Below are 19,558 nucleotides of genomic sequence, written 5' to 3'. Positions count from 1 at the left end.
TCCAGCAACACAAATCTAACGAGGGTGTTACGGCAAGGGTGCGATAGGGTCAATATTAGCCAGGACTCGGCGTGGGGAAGGGTGCCGGGGGCAATAGCCTGCTCCGCCGAGATAGGTGACGATGCATGCTTCGGAGAAATAGAGTCATCAGGATGAATCATAGGGCTATGAGAGTTTTTGTCCCTGCTGCTCATCATGGGAAAAATAGCAAGCGATACTAGAAAGCAAGATAAATTATGGATGGATATTGGATACCGTAGGATTTCTACGAAAGCTGCTTGTCTATCTGCTTTACTTTGAGAAGTCGACCAGAAAACGATTTCATGGTCGGAATAGAAAAGTGAAAGATGTCAAAACGGTTTTCCATGTCAACTTTTTACGTTAGGGCAGCAGAACGTCTTAGTAACTGGCCATTGATGCATTCCGCCCCCAGTATTTCTCAGCCCTGTTCGACGATGTCATCCCCCGTCAGAGTCCGTTCCTCCCATCCCACTCTCCTGGTGGATCGTCCCTCACCAGGTCAGCCCTAATTGAGGAGGGGAGGAGCCGCGGCCAGCCTCCTTCGTGTCTCCTCCGGACCGGGCGGCGGGCGATGTCCAACAGCGACCACCCTGGCCGCGAACACACCACGTGCAGCGCTGCGTTTGACCTCTGACCTTTGACCCGCTCCGTCAGCTGCAGGATAGGGAATGGGGAGGAGTGGAACTTGTTTTTACAGGTGAAGTTTCAGTGTGATGTGATGGTGGAGTTGAGGTTTGGAAAGTTCTTGGCGATGAGAGAAACCGAAAAAAAGAGAGGGAAAACGGTCACGGTAAATGGTGCCTTTGGAACATGAGTTCGCTTCATTAGCTTTCCTCGTCTCCTCAACGGCAGGATAATGAATACTTTAATGGCATACTGACATGGCAGCACTGTGAAATAACAGGTGAAAAATGACCGAAGGCGCATGTGTAACAAGAAGCAATGAAGTAACACCATACTTTCTTTCCAGTGCAGTGTAGAGACTGAAATAAAGCAGGGCTGATAAGCGTCACTGGAAGGCATCCTACAAATGAAAATATGCGTAGATCGTCGTCCTAATATTTCAAAGGATGTTGAGTTTCCATCCATATTCATTTTGGAAACGAGCAAACGGAAGCGAAAACGGATCACTAGTAACGTTTCATTATTTATATGCTCCTACACTTCCTTCCAGATTTGAGACACCGCCATTCCGGTCAGTCCCCAAGTTGTACGCAGCAGGTCTCCCTGTAGAGCACTGGTCGCGTCAAAGTTCCGCTGCCGGCCAGCTCCGCTGCCTTTCCGCTCACCTTGAAACACGGGCCAGCGTTTGGCTCGCTGAACTTAAAGATGTCATTCTTCAACCGAATGGCCTGGAACTCGAGCATCCTTAACACGCGTTTGATAGCATTTAACCCTCGCCCGCACATGGGGGGGGGGGGGGTGGTTGCCACCCCCCCAGGCAGTCTTTCTGCTCTGCACTCCACATTTTTAAAGCTAGAAGACTGATTTTTCGTATAGCTGCTCGTCTATCCTTTCTTGATGTCCACTGAAAATTTCAAGTTTCTGTGATTTTTGGTTTCGGAGATATGACCTTGTTTTTCAGGTCATGTCATGACCCAAATGGCCAATTCTCAACATCTTGCGTTTGCCATGGGCCTTGTGAGCTTTTGACACCCTGATTTCGGCCTTTTTTGCCAGTCTTACCTCCCACCTATCATGGAACATGTTGTTCGACGATGTACAGGGGTCAAGGTCAGGGTCAAGGTCAACCTAGGTCATCTAAGATAATTGCGTTTTAGGCAAGCTGAATTTACTTTTTGTGAAGTTTTTTGACTGCATTTTTGGTAAAAGCTTCTCAGATCATGATTTCATGTGATATGGACCCAAAAACAATCGGTGCACACATCAGTATACACACAGACACACACAGACATACAAACACATATAATTGACCTTGACCTAACTTGACCTGAAATGACCTCAGCAGCAAAATTCTGGTCGGATAGTGTGACAAAGAGGTTCTAGCTGGCTTGGCACCAGAAAACAGCATCGTCATCGGTATTTGATAAGCAGCGCACTTGATATCCAACGGTGACCCAAAACAGCAACATTTTTTAGTTTGACCTGACCTGGAAGGTCAATGACTGACCTGAGAAGGTAAAACTGGGTATCATTGGATTCGTCTCTTCCCAAAGAATCTTTTTGGTCTTTACTGCTAAGCTCTATCTCCAACAGGAACGAAATGGCGCGGGGGGGGGGGTGGCAACCACCCCCCCATGTGCGTTCTAGGATGGGAAAATGGCATGTGCGGGCGAGGGTTAATGAGGGTTTAAAAGTGCAGTGGCGAGTTTATATATCTTATTTGCCCGTATGCGTTTTTTAGGCGCTGATAATTCTGATTAGAAATTATATTTCTCATTTTACTTTGAGATATCAAAAATTCATGTCTGTTCTGTTTGAGACGCTGAAGACGGCACGGCGGAACAAATTAAGTAGGTACCCCTCAACCTCCCCGGACCCACGAACAGATCTCGCCACCTCCCCATGGGATGTCGAACGTAATCAGCTCAACCCGAGGTGGACCCGTCGCCTGATGACGGACCCGAGCGAAATGTGTCGCCGAGCTGAACCAATCACAGCAAACAACTCCGCTTCTGCAGCAGAAACACCGGTGTCCAGATAACTTGGCATGTAGGCGGACGGAAAATGACAGATCATCGGTGGAGTCCGTTTATGATTCATGATTTCGGTGGAACGCCGTGTTGCATTCAGCAGTTATACCGGGTGGCCCAGAAAAAACGTTCCCAACTTTGGAGGCCTATACAGGGTGTCTCAAAAGTTCGCTTACACATTTCCCATGTCAATAAAGCATATAAGAACCGGCCAAAAATTTAAGGTTTTGGTGTCCGTGTGTACACTAGACAAATATGCATGCTTTGACAACTGATTCGGAAGGTTGGAAACCAAACCCTTTGCTGTATCTCCAAAAATATTTGCCCATACCGATTTTCGTCACTCCGTCAGCTGCCGGAGGCTGATAAAAAGTTACCAGCTTTCAAGCTCTTGTAGGGGAGTCCCCCGGAGTTTCTGCGTCGGATTTAGGTTTGACGAGCTCCCCGGCAACATCCGCTTCTCCCTGAAAGCCGATAGCTTGCATCGACACCATCCGTGAGTATTTTGTTTGTCCTCTCTGGCGCTAACTCCTTCATGAATGACTGGCGCCGACCTCCCAAGCACCATTTTCCTTTTCAAAACAACCCCATTCCTGAACAAATGGGAAGTGCCAGGGGCAAATTTTTCGCAGCATATCGTAGCAGAATGTGTCGGCCATCTGTTTCTTAGACACATTTTGCAAAATTTGCAAATCCCGAACGCTCGTCATTCCCAATGCCAAGACCTTCGCTGGGTTCCGGAGTGTTTTCCTCAGGAGAGGTTCTGCTTCGTAAACGGCCAAAACCTGTCCATCGTGCGGTTTTGTCCGGATTTTGTGTGTAAAAGAAAGCTATTTGCTCCAGATCTGCCTCTTGAAACTTCGTTAGATAAAACTTTACATTAATTGACACTTTTGCAGGGTCACTTGTCCTCGGCATTGACGATTTTCGCAATATTTTCCCTCAAAATTTAGCGCTATAGATATTATAAACAATTTTAAATGATATTTTGTCTTTATTTTATGATGACTTGCAATTTTTGAAACTGGGTAACCTCTGTCTGTGAGCTTCTAGTCAGTTTTCAATAGTTAGGACTGCATTTTCAGCTGCTTTCCGGAGCACGAGTCTGCTGCGGTACAAGGGTCGTTCAAAGCGCTGTTAGTCTCGCATGGTTTTGTCCTTCAAAAATTTTAGCCACCGTTTTTATTAGATGACCATCATGTTGTACTCATCCTCGCCGACACTTTGCCATGTGTCATTTCCGACCTAACCATTCCCATTACTCGTGAAGCAGAGAGTTTCTCAGCCGACCCGAGTATGCGACCTCCATTTTCATGCCTGATCCATGGTCAGAGGTGAACCCTTTTTGTGTGCTCATGAAGGGTCGAATGCGCTTGAAAACAATGAAGCTGCTTGAGGAAGGTTGTTACCAATTCCCATGCAAAATTTCGACTGTTAATTTCATGTTGATTCAGAATTATTGACAAAAAAGCATGGCTGGTACCTGTAAGCGAACTTTTGAGACACCCTGTATATCAAATACGAGTACAAATAACGAGCCAAAATTTTCATCAAGTTTGCGTCATTTCTTTGCGCATTGGTATGCCAAATGATAACACTATACCATCATTTTCAAGCTGGCAATCTTGAGTTGAATTAAGCAAGACGTTTTTGCTTTTTTTGCCGATGTCAAACGATATTGATGATTGGGTTAGACGTCCCATGTTATAAAAAAGAATAAATAAAAAAATAGAGCACGTGAATGAAACAAACACGTATGTTTTTGTTTTAAATATTTTTGTCTCACTTATGTGCCAAATATTCAAATACTGAGCCAAAATGGTGCTCATGGATGCATCATTCGTTTCAACACCAAATCATGTTTCGAGCAGGAGTGGCACGGTGCATGGATTACTGCTGATTACCCTCCTTTCAGTAGATCAAACAGTAAATCGACCGGATAAGGAAAACAAACTAAAGCAGACTGGTTCTTGTGCCAGAAGACCACAGAATAGCTTATGAAAAACAACATTGCCAGCAGATGACAAAAAAAAAAAAACTGGGTGAAAAGCTACCTTTTCCCAGGAATGTCAGCCAGGAAAGCATTTGAGCCACAAGATGGTTAGAAAACTGGAAACTTCTTCCGATGCCGCTGGCACAGAGCCATCGTGGTTGCCTGAGGGAATGTGTCATCCTGAGACCCGAACCATCAATGAGACTAGCTGCCAGTAGAAGTCATGGCTCTAAGCCGCAATGCCGCGGGGTGAAAGTGACCCGTTCACTCACATTTTTTAGTAAACATCTGAGCAAAAAAGTAATTTTTACATGGCATGCTTGAAACACGAACCGTTTAAAAAGTTATTTACCGAACACCATGAAAATCACACCATTTACTGAAAATGTGTGCTGCATTGACTATTCGAAGTTTCAATGTTGTATCTTTATCACTTTCTGAGAAATATTGATTTAAAGTTGGGAACGTTTTTTCTGGGCCACCCGGTAGAGCCACAAAGAAGTACCTAGTGCATTCTGTGAATCAGATTTAACTGAGTGATTCAGTGTCGTTTTTCATTGTCATTTGAAATTAAATGTCACTCGTGTTGACACTTGACATTCGTATTCCTGGTTTCAGTGATACTTCACAGAGGCGGATCCAGCTCAGAGTTTTTTTTTTTTTTTTTGGAGAAGGGGGGGGCAAACCATAACAATTTATCGATTCTTTCCATGCCTCGTCCATAGGCGTAATGTTAAAATTATGCCGTTTGGGAGGGGCAAATGCCCATTTTGCCTCCCCTGGGTCCACCACTGATACTTCATATATACCTTTATCCATTGTATTTCGTACTCGTCTTATATCAATCGATCCGTCCTCTTTTTGTCCCAATCCACCCGCGTTCGTCCTACTAGCCGATGCCATTCAATTTACTACGGCATTTCCATCTCCCAAAAGGCTTATAATTAGCCCGCGCGATGCTGATTGATCATGTAATATCGCACGGTCATCTGCCATGGGGTCAACACGTAGCTGACTGGAGGCCAGACTGACGACAGCTGCCCAAAACCGACTGCAAACGGAAAAAGCAATTCAAAATGTTCGCTGGCAAGATTGATTGGGAAAGGAATACTGGGAGATCTGCCAGCACTACTCCTCATAAAAGGATTGTGACAGGCTCAATATAAAATGGCATGAGCCCTTTCTATTGTATTCCTCTGAATTCAATAACCTTCTTAGAGCTATAAAGTGAACCCTTTGACCTGAAGTAGTCACATTTTCACTTTAAAATCCAGCGAAGTTGAAAGAACTCGGCTCAGCCCTTATTCCACTCGCTAATTACGCGTCCCAATAAGCCAAGCGCCACATCGTTACATCTTCACCCAGACTGTTGGGCATATAAAGGCTGAACAATGACGGCCCATAAAACGCGGGCGGTCAAGCGTTCATAAACTATGCATCTTTCAGACGGTTCAGCGGACATTGCCACCAGGCGTGGTCGGCTCCGGTCGAAACTCGGCCCCATCTGAGCAGCGTCCGTACCCAGCCGGCTCCATGTGCGTGAAGTTGGCGTCGGATTCGGATTCGTATTCAGCGTCGAGTACCGAATCACTTGAAAACGTCATATCTGGTCAATTCGGGGACGGGTAGCACGAATATGACATTAATTTTGCCCTAGCAGGTATCCCTTATCCCTTAATCGTCCCTTAAACGACGGGGCGCGCCAAAAGTGCCTCAGGGGCTCTTCCGATCACGAAAATAATGGTCCCAGGCGATTCCCCGGGTCGATATCTAGCCGCACCACCACTAACTTCACACGTGCCTCATATCCCTTATCCCTTAATCGTCCCTTAAATGACGGGGCGCGCCAAAAGTGCCTCAGGGGTTCTTCCGATCGCGAAAATAATGGTCCCAGGCAATTCCCCGGGTCGATATCTAGCCGCACCACCACTAACTTCACACGTGCCTCACATCCCTCATCCCTTAATCGTCCCTTAAACGACGGGGCGCGCCAAAAGTGCCTCAGGGGTTCTTCCGATCGCGAAAATAATGGTCCCAGGCGATTCCCCGGGTCGATATCTAGCCGCACCACCACTAACTTCACACGTGCCTCATATCCCTTATCCCTTAATCGTCCCTTAAATGACGGGGCGCGCCAAAAGTGCCTCAGGGGTTCTTCTGATCGCGAAAATAATGGTCCCAGGCGATTCCCCGGGTCGATATCTAGCCGCACCACCACTAACTTCACACGTGCCTCATATCCCTTATCCCTTAATCGTCCCTTAAATGACGGGGCGCGCCAAAAGTGCCTCAGGGGTTCTTCTGATCGCGAAAATAATGGTCCCAGGCGATTCCCCGGGTCGATATCTAGCCGCACCACCACTAACTTCACACGTGCCTCATATCCCTTATCCCTTAATCGTCCCTTAAATGACGGGGCGCGCCAAAAGTGCCTCAGGGGTTCTTCTGATCGCGAAAATAATGGTCCCAGGCGATTCCCCGGGTCGATATCTAGCCGCACCACCACTAACTTCACACGTGCCTCATATCCCTTATCCCTTAATCGTCCCTTAAATGACGGGGCGCGCCAAAAGTAAATGACGGGGCGCGCCAAAAGTGCCTCAGGGGTTCTTCTGATCGCGAAAATAATGGTCCCAGGCGATTCCCCGGGTCGATATCTAGCCGCACCACCACTAACTTCACACGTGCCTCATATCCCTCATCCCTTAATCGTCCCTTAAACGACGGGGCGCGCCAAAAGTGCCTCAGGGGTTCTTCCGATCGCGAAAAGAATGGTCCCAGGCGATTCCCCGGGTCGATATCTAGCCGCACCACCACTAACTTCACACGTGCCTCATATCCCTTATCCCTTAATCGTCCCTTAAATGACGGGGCGCGCCAAAAGTAAATGACGGGGCGCGCCAAAAGTGCCTCAGGGGTTCTTCTGATCGCGAAAATAATGGTCCCAGGCGATTCCCCGGGTCGATATCTAGCCGCACCACCACTAACTTCACACGTGCCTCATATCCCTCATCCCTTAATCGTCCCTTAAACGACGGGGCGCGCCAAAAGTGCCTCAGGGGTTCTTCCGATCGCGAAAAGAATGGTCCCAGGCGATTCCCCGGGTCGATATCTAGCCGCACCACCACTAACTTCACACGTGCCTCATATCCCTTATCCCTTAATCGTCCCTTAAATGACGGGGCGCGCCAAAAGTGCCTCAGGGGTTCTTCTGATCGCGAAAATAATGGTCCCAGGCGATTCCCCGGGTCGATATCTAGCCGCACCACCACTAACTTCACACGTGCCTCATATCCCTTATCCCTTAATCGTCCCTTAAATGACGGGGCGCGCCAAAAGTGCCTCAGGGGTTCTTCCGATCGCGAAAAGAATGGTCCCAGGCGATTCCCCGGGTCGATATCTAGCCGCACCACCACTAACTTCACACGTGCCTCATATCCCTTATCCCTTAATCGTCCCTTAAATGACGGGGCGCGCCAAAAGTAAATGACGGGGCGCGCCAAAAGTGCCTCAGGGGTTCTTCCGATCGCGAAAATAATGGTCCCAGGCGATTCCCCGGGTCGATATCTAGCCGCACCACCACTAACTTCACACGTGCCTCACATCCCTCATCCCTTAATCGTCCCTTAAACGACGGGGCGCGCCAAAAGTGCCTCAGGGGTTCTTCTGATCGCGAAAATAATGGTCCCAGGCGATTCCCCGGGTCGATATCTAGCCGCACCACCACTAACTTCACACGTGCCTCATATCCCTCATCCCTTAATCGTCCCTTAAACGACGGGGCGCGCCAAAAGTGCCTCAGGGGTTCTTCCGATCGCGAAAAGAATGGTCCCAGGCGATTCCCCGGGTCGATATCTAGCCGCACCACCACTAACTTCACACGTGCCTCATATCCCTTATCCCTTAATCGTCCCTTAAATGACGGGGCGCGCCAAAAGTGCCTCAGGGGTTCTTCTGATCGCGAAAATAATGGTCCCAGGCGATTCCCCGGGTCGATATCTAGCCGCACCACCACTAACTTCACACGTGCCTCATATCCCTTATCCCTTAATCGTCCCTTAAATGACGGGGCGCGCCAAAAGTGCCTCAGGGGTTCTTCCGATCGCGAAAAGAATGGTCCCAGGCGATTCCCCGGGTCGATATCTAGCCGCACCACCACTAACTTCACACGTGCCTCATATCCCTTATCCCTTAATCGTCCCTTAAATGACGGGGCGCGCCAAAAGTGCCTCAAGGGTTCTTCCGATCGCGAAAAGAATGGTCCCAGGCGATTCCCCGGGTCGATATCTAGCCGCACCACCACTAACTTCACACGTGCCTCATATCCCTTATCCCTTAATCGTCCCTTAAATGACGGGGCGCGCCAAAAGTGCCTCAGGGGTTCTTCCGATCGCGAAAAGAATGGTCCCAGGCGATTCCCCGGGTCGATATCTAGCCGCACCACCACTAACTTCACACGTGCCTCATATCCCTTATCCCTTAATCGTCCCTTAAATGACGGGGCGCGCCAAAAGTGCCTCAGGGGTTCTTCCGATCGCGAAAAGAATGGTCCCAGGCGATTCCCCGGGTCGATATCTAGCCGCACCACCACTAACTTCACACGTGCCTCATATCCCTTATCCCTTAATCGTCCCTTAAATGACGGGGCGCGCCAAAAGTGCCTCAGGGGCTCTTCCGATCGCGAAAATAATGGTCCCAGGCGATTCCCCGGGTCGATATCTAGCCGCACCACCACTAACTTCACACGTGCCTCATATCCCTTATCCCTTAATCGTCCCTTAAATGACGGGGCGCGCCAAAAGTGCCTCAGGGGCTCTTCCGATCGCGAAAATAATGGTCCCAGGCGATTCCCCGGGTCGATATCTTGCCGCACCACCACTAACTTCACACGTGCCTCATATCCCTTATCCCTTAATCGTCCTTATCCCTTAATCACGTGTGAAGTTAGTGGTGGTGCGGCTAGATATCGACCCGGGGAATCGCCTGGGACCATTATTTTCGCGATCAGAAGAACCCCTGAGGCACTTTTGGCGCGCCCCGTCATTTAAGGGACGATTAAGGGATAAGGGATATGAGGCACGTGTGAAGTTAGTGGTGGTGCGGCAAGATATCGACCCGGGGAATCGCCTGGGACCATTATTTTCGCGATCGGAAGAGCCCCTGAGGCACTTTTGGCGCGCCCCGTCATTTAAGGGACGATTAAGGGATAAGGGATATGAGGCACGTGTGAAGTTAGTGGTGGTGCGGCTAGATATCGACCCGGGGAATCGCCTGGGACCATTCTTTTCGCGATCGGAAGAACCCCTGAGGCACTTTTGGCGCGCCCCGTCATTTAAGGGACGATTAAGGGATAAGGGATATGAGGCACGTGTGAAGTTAGTGGTGGTGCGGCTAGATATCGACCCGGGGAATCGCCTGGGACCATTATTTTCGCGATCAGAAGAACCCCTGAGGCACTTTTGGCGCGCCCCGTCATTTAAGGGACGATTAAGGGATAAGGGATATGAGGCACGTGTGAAGTTAGTGGTGGTGCGGCTAGATATCGACCCGGGGAATCGCCTGGGACCATTCTTTTCGCGATCAGAAGAACCCCTGAGGCACTTTTGGCGCGCCCCGTCATTTAAGGGACGATTAAGGGATAAGGGATATGAGGCACGTGTGAAGTTAGTGGTGGTGCGGCTAGATATCGACCCGGGGAATCGCCTGGGACCATTCTTTTCGCGATCGGAAGAACCCCTGAGGCACTTTTGGCGCGCCCCGTCATTTAAGGGACGATTAAGGGATAAGGGATATGAGGCACGTGTGAAGTTAGTGGTGGTGCGGCTAGATATCGACCCGGGGAATCGCCTGGGACCATTCTTTTCGCGATCGGAAGAACCCCTGAGGCACTTTTGGCGCGCCCCGTCATTTAAGGGACGATTAAGGGATAAGGGATATGAGGCACGTGTGAAGTTAGTGGTGGTGCGGCTAGATATCGACCCGGGGAATCGCCTGGGACCATTCTTTTCGCGATCGGAAGAACCCCTGAGGCACTTTTGGCGCGCCCCGTCATTTAAGGGACGATTAAGGGATAAGGGATATGAGGCACGTGTGAAGTTAGTGGTGGTGCGGCTAGATATCGACCCGGGGAATCGCCTGGGACCATTATTTTCGCGATCAGAAGAACCCCTGAGGCACTTTTGGCGCGCCCCGTCATTTAAGGGACGATTAAGGGATAAGGGATATGAGGCACGTGTGAAGTTAGTGGTGGTGCGGCTAGATATCGACCCGGGGAATCGCCTGGGACCATTATTTTCGCGATCGGAAGAACCCCTGAGGCACTTTTGGCGCGCCCCGTCGTTTAAGGGACGATTAAGGGATGAGGGATATGAGGCACGTGTGAAGTTAGTGGTGGTGCGGCTAGATATCGACCCGGGGAATCGCCTGGGACCATTATTTTCGCGATCAGAAGAACCCCTGAGGCACTTTTGGCGCGCCCCGTCGTTTAAGGGACGATTAAGGGATGAGGGATGTGAGGCACGTGTGAAGTTAGTGGTGGTGCGGCTAGATATCGACCCGGGGAATCGCCTGGGACCATTCTTTTCGCGATCGGAAGAACCCCTGAGGCACTTTTGGCGCGCCCCGTCATTTACTTTTGGCGCGCCCCGTCATTTAAGGGACGATTAAGGGATAAGGGATATGAGGCACGTGTGAAGTTAGTGGTGGTGCGGCTAGATATCGACCCGGGGAATCGCCTGGGACCATTATTTTCGCGATCAGAAGAACCCCTGAGGCACTTTTGGCGCGCCCCGTCATTTAAGGGACGATTAAGGGATAAGGGATATGAGGCACGTGTGAAGTTAGTGGTGGTGCGGCTAGATATCGACCCGGGGAATCGCCTGGGACCATTCTTTTCGCGATCGGAAGAACCCCTGAGGCACTTTTGGCGCGCCCCGTCGTTTAAGGGACGATTAAGGGATGAGGGATATGAGGCACGTGTGAAGTTAGTGGTGGTGCGGCTAGATATCGACCCGGGGAATCGCCTGGGACCATTATTTTCGCGATCAGAAGAACCCCTGAGGCACTTTTGGCGCGCCCCGTCGTTTAAGGGACGATTAAGGGATGAGGGATGTGAGGCACGTGTGAAGTTAGTGGTGGTGCGGCTAGATATCGACCCGGGGAATTGCCTGGGACCATTATTTTCGCGATCGGAAGAACCCCTGAGGCACTTTTGGCGCGCCCCGTCATTTAAGGGACGATTAAGGGATAAGGGATATGAGGCACGTGTGAAGTTAGTGGTGGTGCGGCTAGATATCGACCCGGGGAATCGCCTGGGACCATTATTTTCGTGATCGGAAGAGCCCCTGAGGCACTTTTGGCGCGCCCCGTCGTTTAAGGGACGATTAAGGGATAAGGGATACCTGCTAGGGCAAAATTAATGTCATATTCGTGCTCCCCGTCCCCGAATTGACCAGATATGACGTTTTCAAGTGATTCGGTACTCGACGCTGAATACGAATCCGAATCCGACGCCAACTTCACGCACATGCCGGCTCCGGGGAGACGCCTCAATCAGAGGCAGCCCCGCCGGGAGACCGACTGTCGGCGCAGACCGCCTGCCAATGGGGTCATTTTCGGCATGCCCGGGTCTCGAGTGCGGCCCGCAGATAGCGCGGCAGGACGATGTATGACGCGGCGAGAGGAGAGCAGATGGAAACGACGGAGGGAATGGCGGCGTCGGGACGGCCGCGCACAGCACTGGGAGATAGACGTCAGATCGGGGAGCGCGGCGAGATGAAACGGCAACGGTCGGTGATCGTTCTGCTCGGTCAACGGCGGCCCATTTTCCCTGAACATACGCACAGTTTGTCGTGCTTATATAAGTTTTGCGAAGTTAGTAAAATGTGTAAACTGTAAATGTATATAGTACGCACCAGTTTAAAATCACCCATTCGTGGAATTCGTATTGTTTGCTGTGCACTTCAAAAGACAATTACGCTCGCTTATAAAGCAAAAAAAAAAAAATCGATCAACAATCACCAGCAGGCCTCCTCTTCTAGCCAACTCACCAGTGACGTAATGTGTGTATGACGTCATCACTACCTGGCCAGCAGACAGGCTGTGACCGGCAGGAGCCAGGTGGCCGGCCCCCGGCCGCTGAGCGCGCTTCCGGTGCTGTTTCGCCGACTGATGGCGGCCGTCTTGTCGGCTGGAATGAGATAGACACAGGGAAAGGGTGTTAGGCGTCCGCTGATGGGTGTGAGATGAGGAGGCTAGACGGAAGATGTCCATCGTCCATCGTCAATCATTAGTTGTCAGTCGTCACTCGTCAGTCGTGTGCATTCATAATTTGTAAGTCACCCGTCTTCAATCCTCTCCACATGTGTCGCGCAACAGGCATCAGTCATCACCTCATCATACATCAGACGACATCATATCACGTCAGTCTCTAATGGTTACACATCAACTGCCAGACTCGCCATCGACTGTTAGTTCTGAGACATATCGCCGCCTTTCAGAGGTTACGCACGCACAGGAAAGGCTGTGGAGTGGAGCAAGACGGTGCTGAGTCACGCGACCCACGAGCGTCGAAGGGAAAGGGTCATTGTACCGAGAAAGGCGACAAAGAAAGCTCGTAACGCCAGATTAGCTGTGGCTGTTGCGGAAAATCGTGCTAAGGTATGTGAACGAAAATTCCAGAACAGTTAAGTTTTTTTTTTAGTTTAAGCACTTAACCATGAAATGGTTGAGCTCGGCGCTGATGGCTGCATAAACAAGGTACTCAACCCTTATTGAATTCGACTGGATTTGCCGAACGTAGTTAAATAACTAAAATCCCAAACACTAAGTGTCAACATCGTCTTATTTGCGATGTTCGATTGCCGTTAACTTCAGACGAGTTTCCGCCGGTCTGGGCCGTAAATCTTTGACGTGGTAGTCGCTGGTCGCGGGCCCCCGACAGCCAACGGCTGGCGTGGCGGTCTCAAAAAGACAGACGGCACGTGCACAGCCAAGTGGCGATGGTCGATTGGTCCGGTCCATGCGGCCGGACCGGACTGGACCGACGAAATCGAGAGCCGGAAACAGATCGGCAAATGGATGGGGCACAGAGGAGAGCCGGAACAGGAAGGCGGAAACGAGAAATCGGGCGACGATTTCGTGGACGGCCATGATGGTCGACTTTTCCGAGAAACTGGGGAGGAGATAGTGGAGACCGCGAAGTGCTTAGGATGGTAGGTTACTTTTTGAATAGATCAAAGCTTTTTTAAAACGTGTAAGAGTTGAACATTCTCTAGCGCTATGTGTGGTCTAATCTATTTTATAGACCACGTTTCCATGGGCATCACTGATCCGGATCAGTAAAAATGGATTAGCTAATCCAGTATAGTTAGACAATATATGAAAATGAAAATAAGGGATTAACTGGTTATATAAGCCTAATCCACTTTGAATTATACCATGTAACGAAGAGTTCGAGAAATATTATACGATTTAAATTTGCTGATCCGGATCAGTGATGCCCATGGAAACGGGGTCATAGTTTGATTATATCACTATATTGCGAGGTGCAATTTAAAAATTGAGGTCGGGCTTAGTTTCATTTTTCATTTGTTGTCATTTTTCATAAATTTAGTCCGAACCTTTTGATTTGAAGGATTCACAAGGACAGAGCCACCGCTAAGCGAAGCTTGTTGCGGTGACCCTGCCCTCTACCCTCCAATCGCGCAATTCCGATTCTATGGCAGAATTTAGAGTCCAAAGTTTAACGTGCGCACAGAGCCGCGCAGCCGGCCGGTCCCCTCACTGACTTCACCTGGCTACGGCCTGCCACCAACCGCAAACATGCCTGTCAGGAGGCCCATAAATGTCAAGCGCCCGTCGCGCTTCGAACCATGACTGTTATAACCGGGAACGCGTGCCCTCACCACACGGAGTCCAGCGCTCTACCGACTGAGCTACGGGACCGGCTCAAAGTCATCCTGCTCAATAACCGGTTCGATGTAATTTTGTTGTCTGTCTATTGAAACACAGCACGTCTTACTGTAATGGTAAGTGCAAGATGAACATTGATATTTAATTATTCATTTCATAAGCAGTTGCATGATGAGCTTATAACAATGGAAATAAGAATATCAGTCATATAACCGAAAACTGTTAACAGTACCTACACATGCATTGCATCGAAAATGCAGAACATTTGCCGACCAGCACGACCTAAAGTGAAGAATGGCATTACCGTAAGGTCTGTTTTTACAACGCTCTTATACCTATTATTGTCGAGAACAATCTATCATAGACCGGTGATGTATGAGAGGTCATACATACACATGAGTGTCCTATATTTTGTGTCACTTGCATCACTTTATCACTAAGACGGCAAGAACCTCCGAAGAGGACACTTTGCATCATATTGGGATAACAAGTAACACTCGCATGGAAATGTCATCTGATAAAACTCACAAGACCAAAGAAAATATGCATTATGCATCTTTTGGCATCATTGCTGTTTACCCATACCCGACCCTGGCAGCGGCTACCCGTTAGAATAGCCTCCCGACTGCCTCCATGCCCGGCTGCTGCTCGCCGCTTCCGTACAATGGAGCCAACCGCCTCAGAAACTGGCCGCAGACGTTCCCAGTCGACTGTGAACGACCCACCGTGGCTCGAAGGACGCCAATGACGCGCCTCCTCGCCCGGGGCGATTTCAATAGAGGCCAACCGGCTGGCGGTGGCAGCGGCCCGCCCACCTCGGTCGGGGCTCGAGGGAACCTCCTCCGTGACCGACTTAACTGAACTCGGTCTCACCCGACCGAGCCATCGATATTCGACAGTCCGCGCGCTCTCTGACTGAGCCGCTCTCACCCAGCTGAGTACGCTCTCACTCGACCTCTCCGCCTCTCCCCTAGTTGAGTCCGCTCTGTCACCATTCTGGCCGCTCGCCTCTCATCCAGCAGAGACCCCCTCTCTCTCCCCCCCTCTCTCTCTCTCTCTCTCTCTTTCTGTCTCTATCTCTTTCTCTGTCTCTCTCTCTCTCTCTCCTCCCTCTCTCTCTCTCTCTCTCTCGCTCTCTCTCTCTCTCTCTCTATCTCCGTCCCCTTCCCCTCTCACTTAGCTGAGACGTGGTTAACTGGCGATAAATCTGCACCAGCCCACAATCGACCGGCCTGTAGGTGACCATATCTAGTATCATTTGGGTCAGCATTCTGCAATTGAAATTCCGCCGGCGTCCGGCTGGCCCCATTTCTGGTGCCCGCCGTGTGGGAGCTCGCAGATCGAGTGCCACCGCTCCGATATAGTTGCTTTTTATGCAGCTTCGCAGCCAGTTTCGTCCACTAATCGGTTAGCGCCGCTCTCTGGCAGACTTTAAATGGCCCTGGTCATCCCCGTAATTTCCGGTCAGAGAGTTATAAAAGGAAGACGGCTATAAAGATTTAATAGTTATCTTAGTATAGCTCGAACGCACCTACACTATGATCACCTGGAGAAGGTCATGACAAAATACGTAAATCGGAGGTAAGGAAACTTCAGGTTTTATTCATACTATTCAATGTATTCAATGAATCATGTACTTACCTATGTCATAATTTAAATGTCATAAAATGCATAGAAACATGCGACTCCATAAGTATGGCAAGACACGACTGAAAATGTGACTGCAAGTCTTTTGAATAGCCTCCAGACTGGTCCCAGTTTATTCCCGTGTCCATAGATCTGGACCAGCAAAATGAATGCTTGGATGAAAAGGAGCGAGTTGTGAGGAAGGGTAAGAAAACACTTCGAGAACTTCCAATGTGATTCTATTCGAAAAATAAGGGGAAACATGTGAGCAGTTCCTAAGCCACTAAAACATTTCGACAAGTGAGTTATGAAGTGGTAAGTACTTTACCTCAGCGATGTTTTTCTTCAAATTATCAGCACAAAGTTCTGAAGTTTTCGCGACATCTACTGGTCGGAAACCAGCATTGCAGTTAATCTGGGTACGTGTTAAGTGGAAAACTCTGAGAGCGCCATCGCCCGGCGGTCGGCAGACGAAGGTACATCTGAGCCGTCACTCTCTGCCGAATGTCATCTGTGGCTCTTCACCGCACGACAACGGCGGCGTTATTCCGTCGTAGATTCGCAGAAATTGCCCACAGCCGGTATCTGGACCGCCCCAGCGTTAGTTACGAGTCCTCTTCTTACATTTCCTAAACAATTTGGGCGATTCATTGCCGAGAGTCTTGCAGACAGCTCTTGGGATGCATAGCAACACCATTCTATGCCTACTTCTGTTTGGTAATTCACGGCCGTAAGCAAAAACAGAATTGCAGCAAGATTTCTCGTTAGCGTAAGCTTAAAATTATATTGGATGAGCCTTCATTTCGGGCGCCGGATGAGTGATCATATCATCACGCTGACCATCTAAGGAAAAACGCACAAACGCAGGCGTTTTGGTGCCGTTAACTCGATATCGACTGACCATTTGTCAATAACGGAACAAACAGACCGCTGCCAGCCTATCACCAGGCAGAGGTCATCCCCGCGTTATTTATTGCTTATGGCCCGCGGACAGAAGTTCCTGCATCACTCAACATTTTCCAAACATAAATTATCCCACATTGTTGTCATCAGAAAAGAACTTCATCTGACGTTGGCGACAAAACCGCTGTCTCTGCTATTAAACTAACTGAAAGGATGATTTAGCTAGACAGGAGCTTAGCCTGGCTCAGTCTTGCTGATAAAGTCTGAATATAGAATACTTTGATTAATAGCATGGTACATAAATAAACAACATTCTAATGTAATATGATGTCACTATTTTAAAACACAATGAGCCGTGCAAAAGGCTTGACAGCATACCAAAGAATACACATACACACAAACCTCATCACTCACTCTCTATCCATTTCCTTCTTTATCCCCCAAACCCACCGTCTCCAGTCTCCCCTCCACCATCCCCCACCCACCGTTATCGACGAACAATTTGACGCTGTCAGGCGCTGCTCCGCGGGCGCGGCACGTGTAGACGCCCGAGTCGTCGGCTCCGACGGCGGCCAGTGTCAGCAGTGACGTGGTGTTGACGTCCCCGCGGTGCGTCTCCACTGTCAGCCGCGGCCCGTCGGCATCGGGCGTCAGCGGAGGTGGCGGCGGCGTCAGCGGCACGTCGTCCTTCAGCCAGGAAACCACCCGCACCGGGTACCGCGTCTGTCGACAGGGAAGGGGCGGGAAGGGTCAGATGGGGTCACATCGGCAAGGATCGAATTAGGTCAGGTGGGTCAGCCCGGGTCAGATAGGGTCAAATTAGATATGGTAAGCTTGGTGAGGTTGGGTCATATCGGGTCAGATAAGGTCAAATCAGCTAGGGTGAGGCTACGTGAGGTAGATTTAGGTGAGGTCGGGTCAGGTCAGGCCAGATAGGGATGGGTCAGGCTATGTCAGGTTGTATCGGACCGGGCTGTGTGAAAACAGATTGGGCAGGTTCAGGTCGGGTTGGCGTTAGTGGGTACTGGGTATGTATCTGCGGAGAAGGTGAGACCGGAGACGAGAGAAGCCAGGAAGTAAGAATTGGCAGAAAAAGTAGGTCAGGGTTGAGGGCGGGACTGCATAGAAATGAAAAAAAAGAGCATCAAAATAAATCTGATCTAAGGTTACTGTTTTAAGGTGAATGTCACAATGTTTTCATGATATCACCCATTTCATTCGTATATTTAGTAACAGATTAACGATGATAACTATTTGTGTCGTTAATTAAATTATTAATTAATAATGCGAAAGACGCGATTAATTCAGCTGTATCAAACAGTTTCTTACTTTGAAACTCATATGGGCTATAAACAGGGCTATTAATTCCTGAAATTAGGACAGTTACTGCTCATCACGGCTACTTTCATGGCAGGGTAACCCTTCGCTTTGAATTATGCATCAAAGCCCTATACATATTTCTGTATTCTAGCTGGACAGGTGGAAATAGCCACATATAATTAATTCTATCCATTAAAGCTGGGACGACACTTGAGAAGACAGTGAGGGAGTCTCCCGGTGTGTTTGTTAGTACGTACTTGTTGAGTGACGGGCTGAAAAGCGCTCAGTTTTACTACCTTTTCATTAACCTGTGTGCCTCTGTTCACAGCTGCGCTCAATGCCATAAATGTGACCATATAATCGGATGCCGTCATAAAATTGTATTCGAAGTGTCAGTAAGACGAGCCACCGTCCAAATTGCCCATACGCCAAACTTGATGTTGCGGTGCAGTGCTGACAGCGAAATTATAAAATATATTTATAGATAACCCTGTTTTCTACCAGGAAAAACGTGCATATCTAAATACACAAAAGCACATAAAATGATCGCCATACCATTCAAAACATTGCAAAAGCTGCCCGTGTTATTGCTTGACATTCCTTGAATCGTTTTGGTCGACCAATACGTAAGCTTCGGACTGCAGTGTCCGACCATGCTTTGCATACCGAGGTAAGCCAAAGTTCCTCATTAAACCGTGCTCTCCAGTCCCATGAAGTTATCTGAGCTCCTGTCCCGTGCCAGTCCCAGAGACGAGCTGCAAGGTCGGGCGAATGTCATGACACCGCGTCAGAGTCCGTCGTCCCATTGAGACCTGTTGAAAGGTCACCAGACCAGTTCTGCATTCCTGACTGTCGGCCGGTCAAACTGACTAACAAATCACGCGCCTGGACCGACGGGACGACCGGACGGGCCCAGAGACTCGCCGTTCATTTCCATGTTCGGTCATCGGTTTCCGTTCGCTCGCGCTCATAACCTTTCCGCTAAGTTTGTGTCCGTTTCAGTCGGACCAAGTGTCTCATTAAGCCTAGTTGCGAGGCCCTTCCAACTTCTCAAAACTCATCTGGGCACATCTGATTAATTACATGGTGGAGAAGGCTGGGGTGGTCGCTCAGCTCTGGTGATGTTATA

The 19,558-nt window shown here is 49.4% G+C and overlaps 1 protein-coding gene across 1 annotated transcript in view; it reads right to left on the bottom strand.

Annotated features, from left to right (window-relative positions):
- The window catches only part of LOC122375249 (lachesin-like), a 51,632-nt gene that overhangs the window by 9,946 nt on the left and 22,128 nt on the right, over positions 1 to 19,558 (bottom strand). The window contains exons 3-4 of the mRNA XM_043354526.1: positions 17,595 to 17,832; positions 12,717 to 12,856 (exon numbers count right to left, since the gene is read on the bottom strand). Of these exons, the coding sequence (XP_043210461.1) occupies positions 12,747 to 12,856; positions 17,595 to 17,832 (348 nt within the window). The 3' untranslated portion in view covers positions 12,717 to 12,746. The remainder of the gene's footprint in view (positions 1 to 12,716; positions 12,857 to 17,594; positions 17,833 to 19,558) is intronic.

The sequence above is a fragment of the Amphibalanus amphitrite genome, unplaced genomic scaffold, assembly GCF_019059575.1.
Source record: "Amphibalanus amphitrite isolate SeventyFive unplaced genomic scaffold, NRLGWU_Aamphi_draft 001803F_arrow, whole genome shotgun sequence".
NCBI classification, from domain to species: Eukaryota; Metazoa; Arthropoda; class Thecostraca; order Balanomorpha; family Balanidae; genus Amphibalanus; species Amphibalanus amphitrite.
The sequence above is the reverse complement of the archived record's forward strand: the minus strand, read 5'-3'. Positions and strand labels throughout refer to the sequence as shown.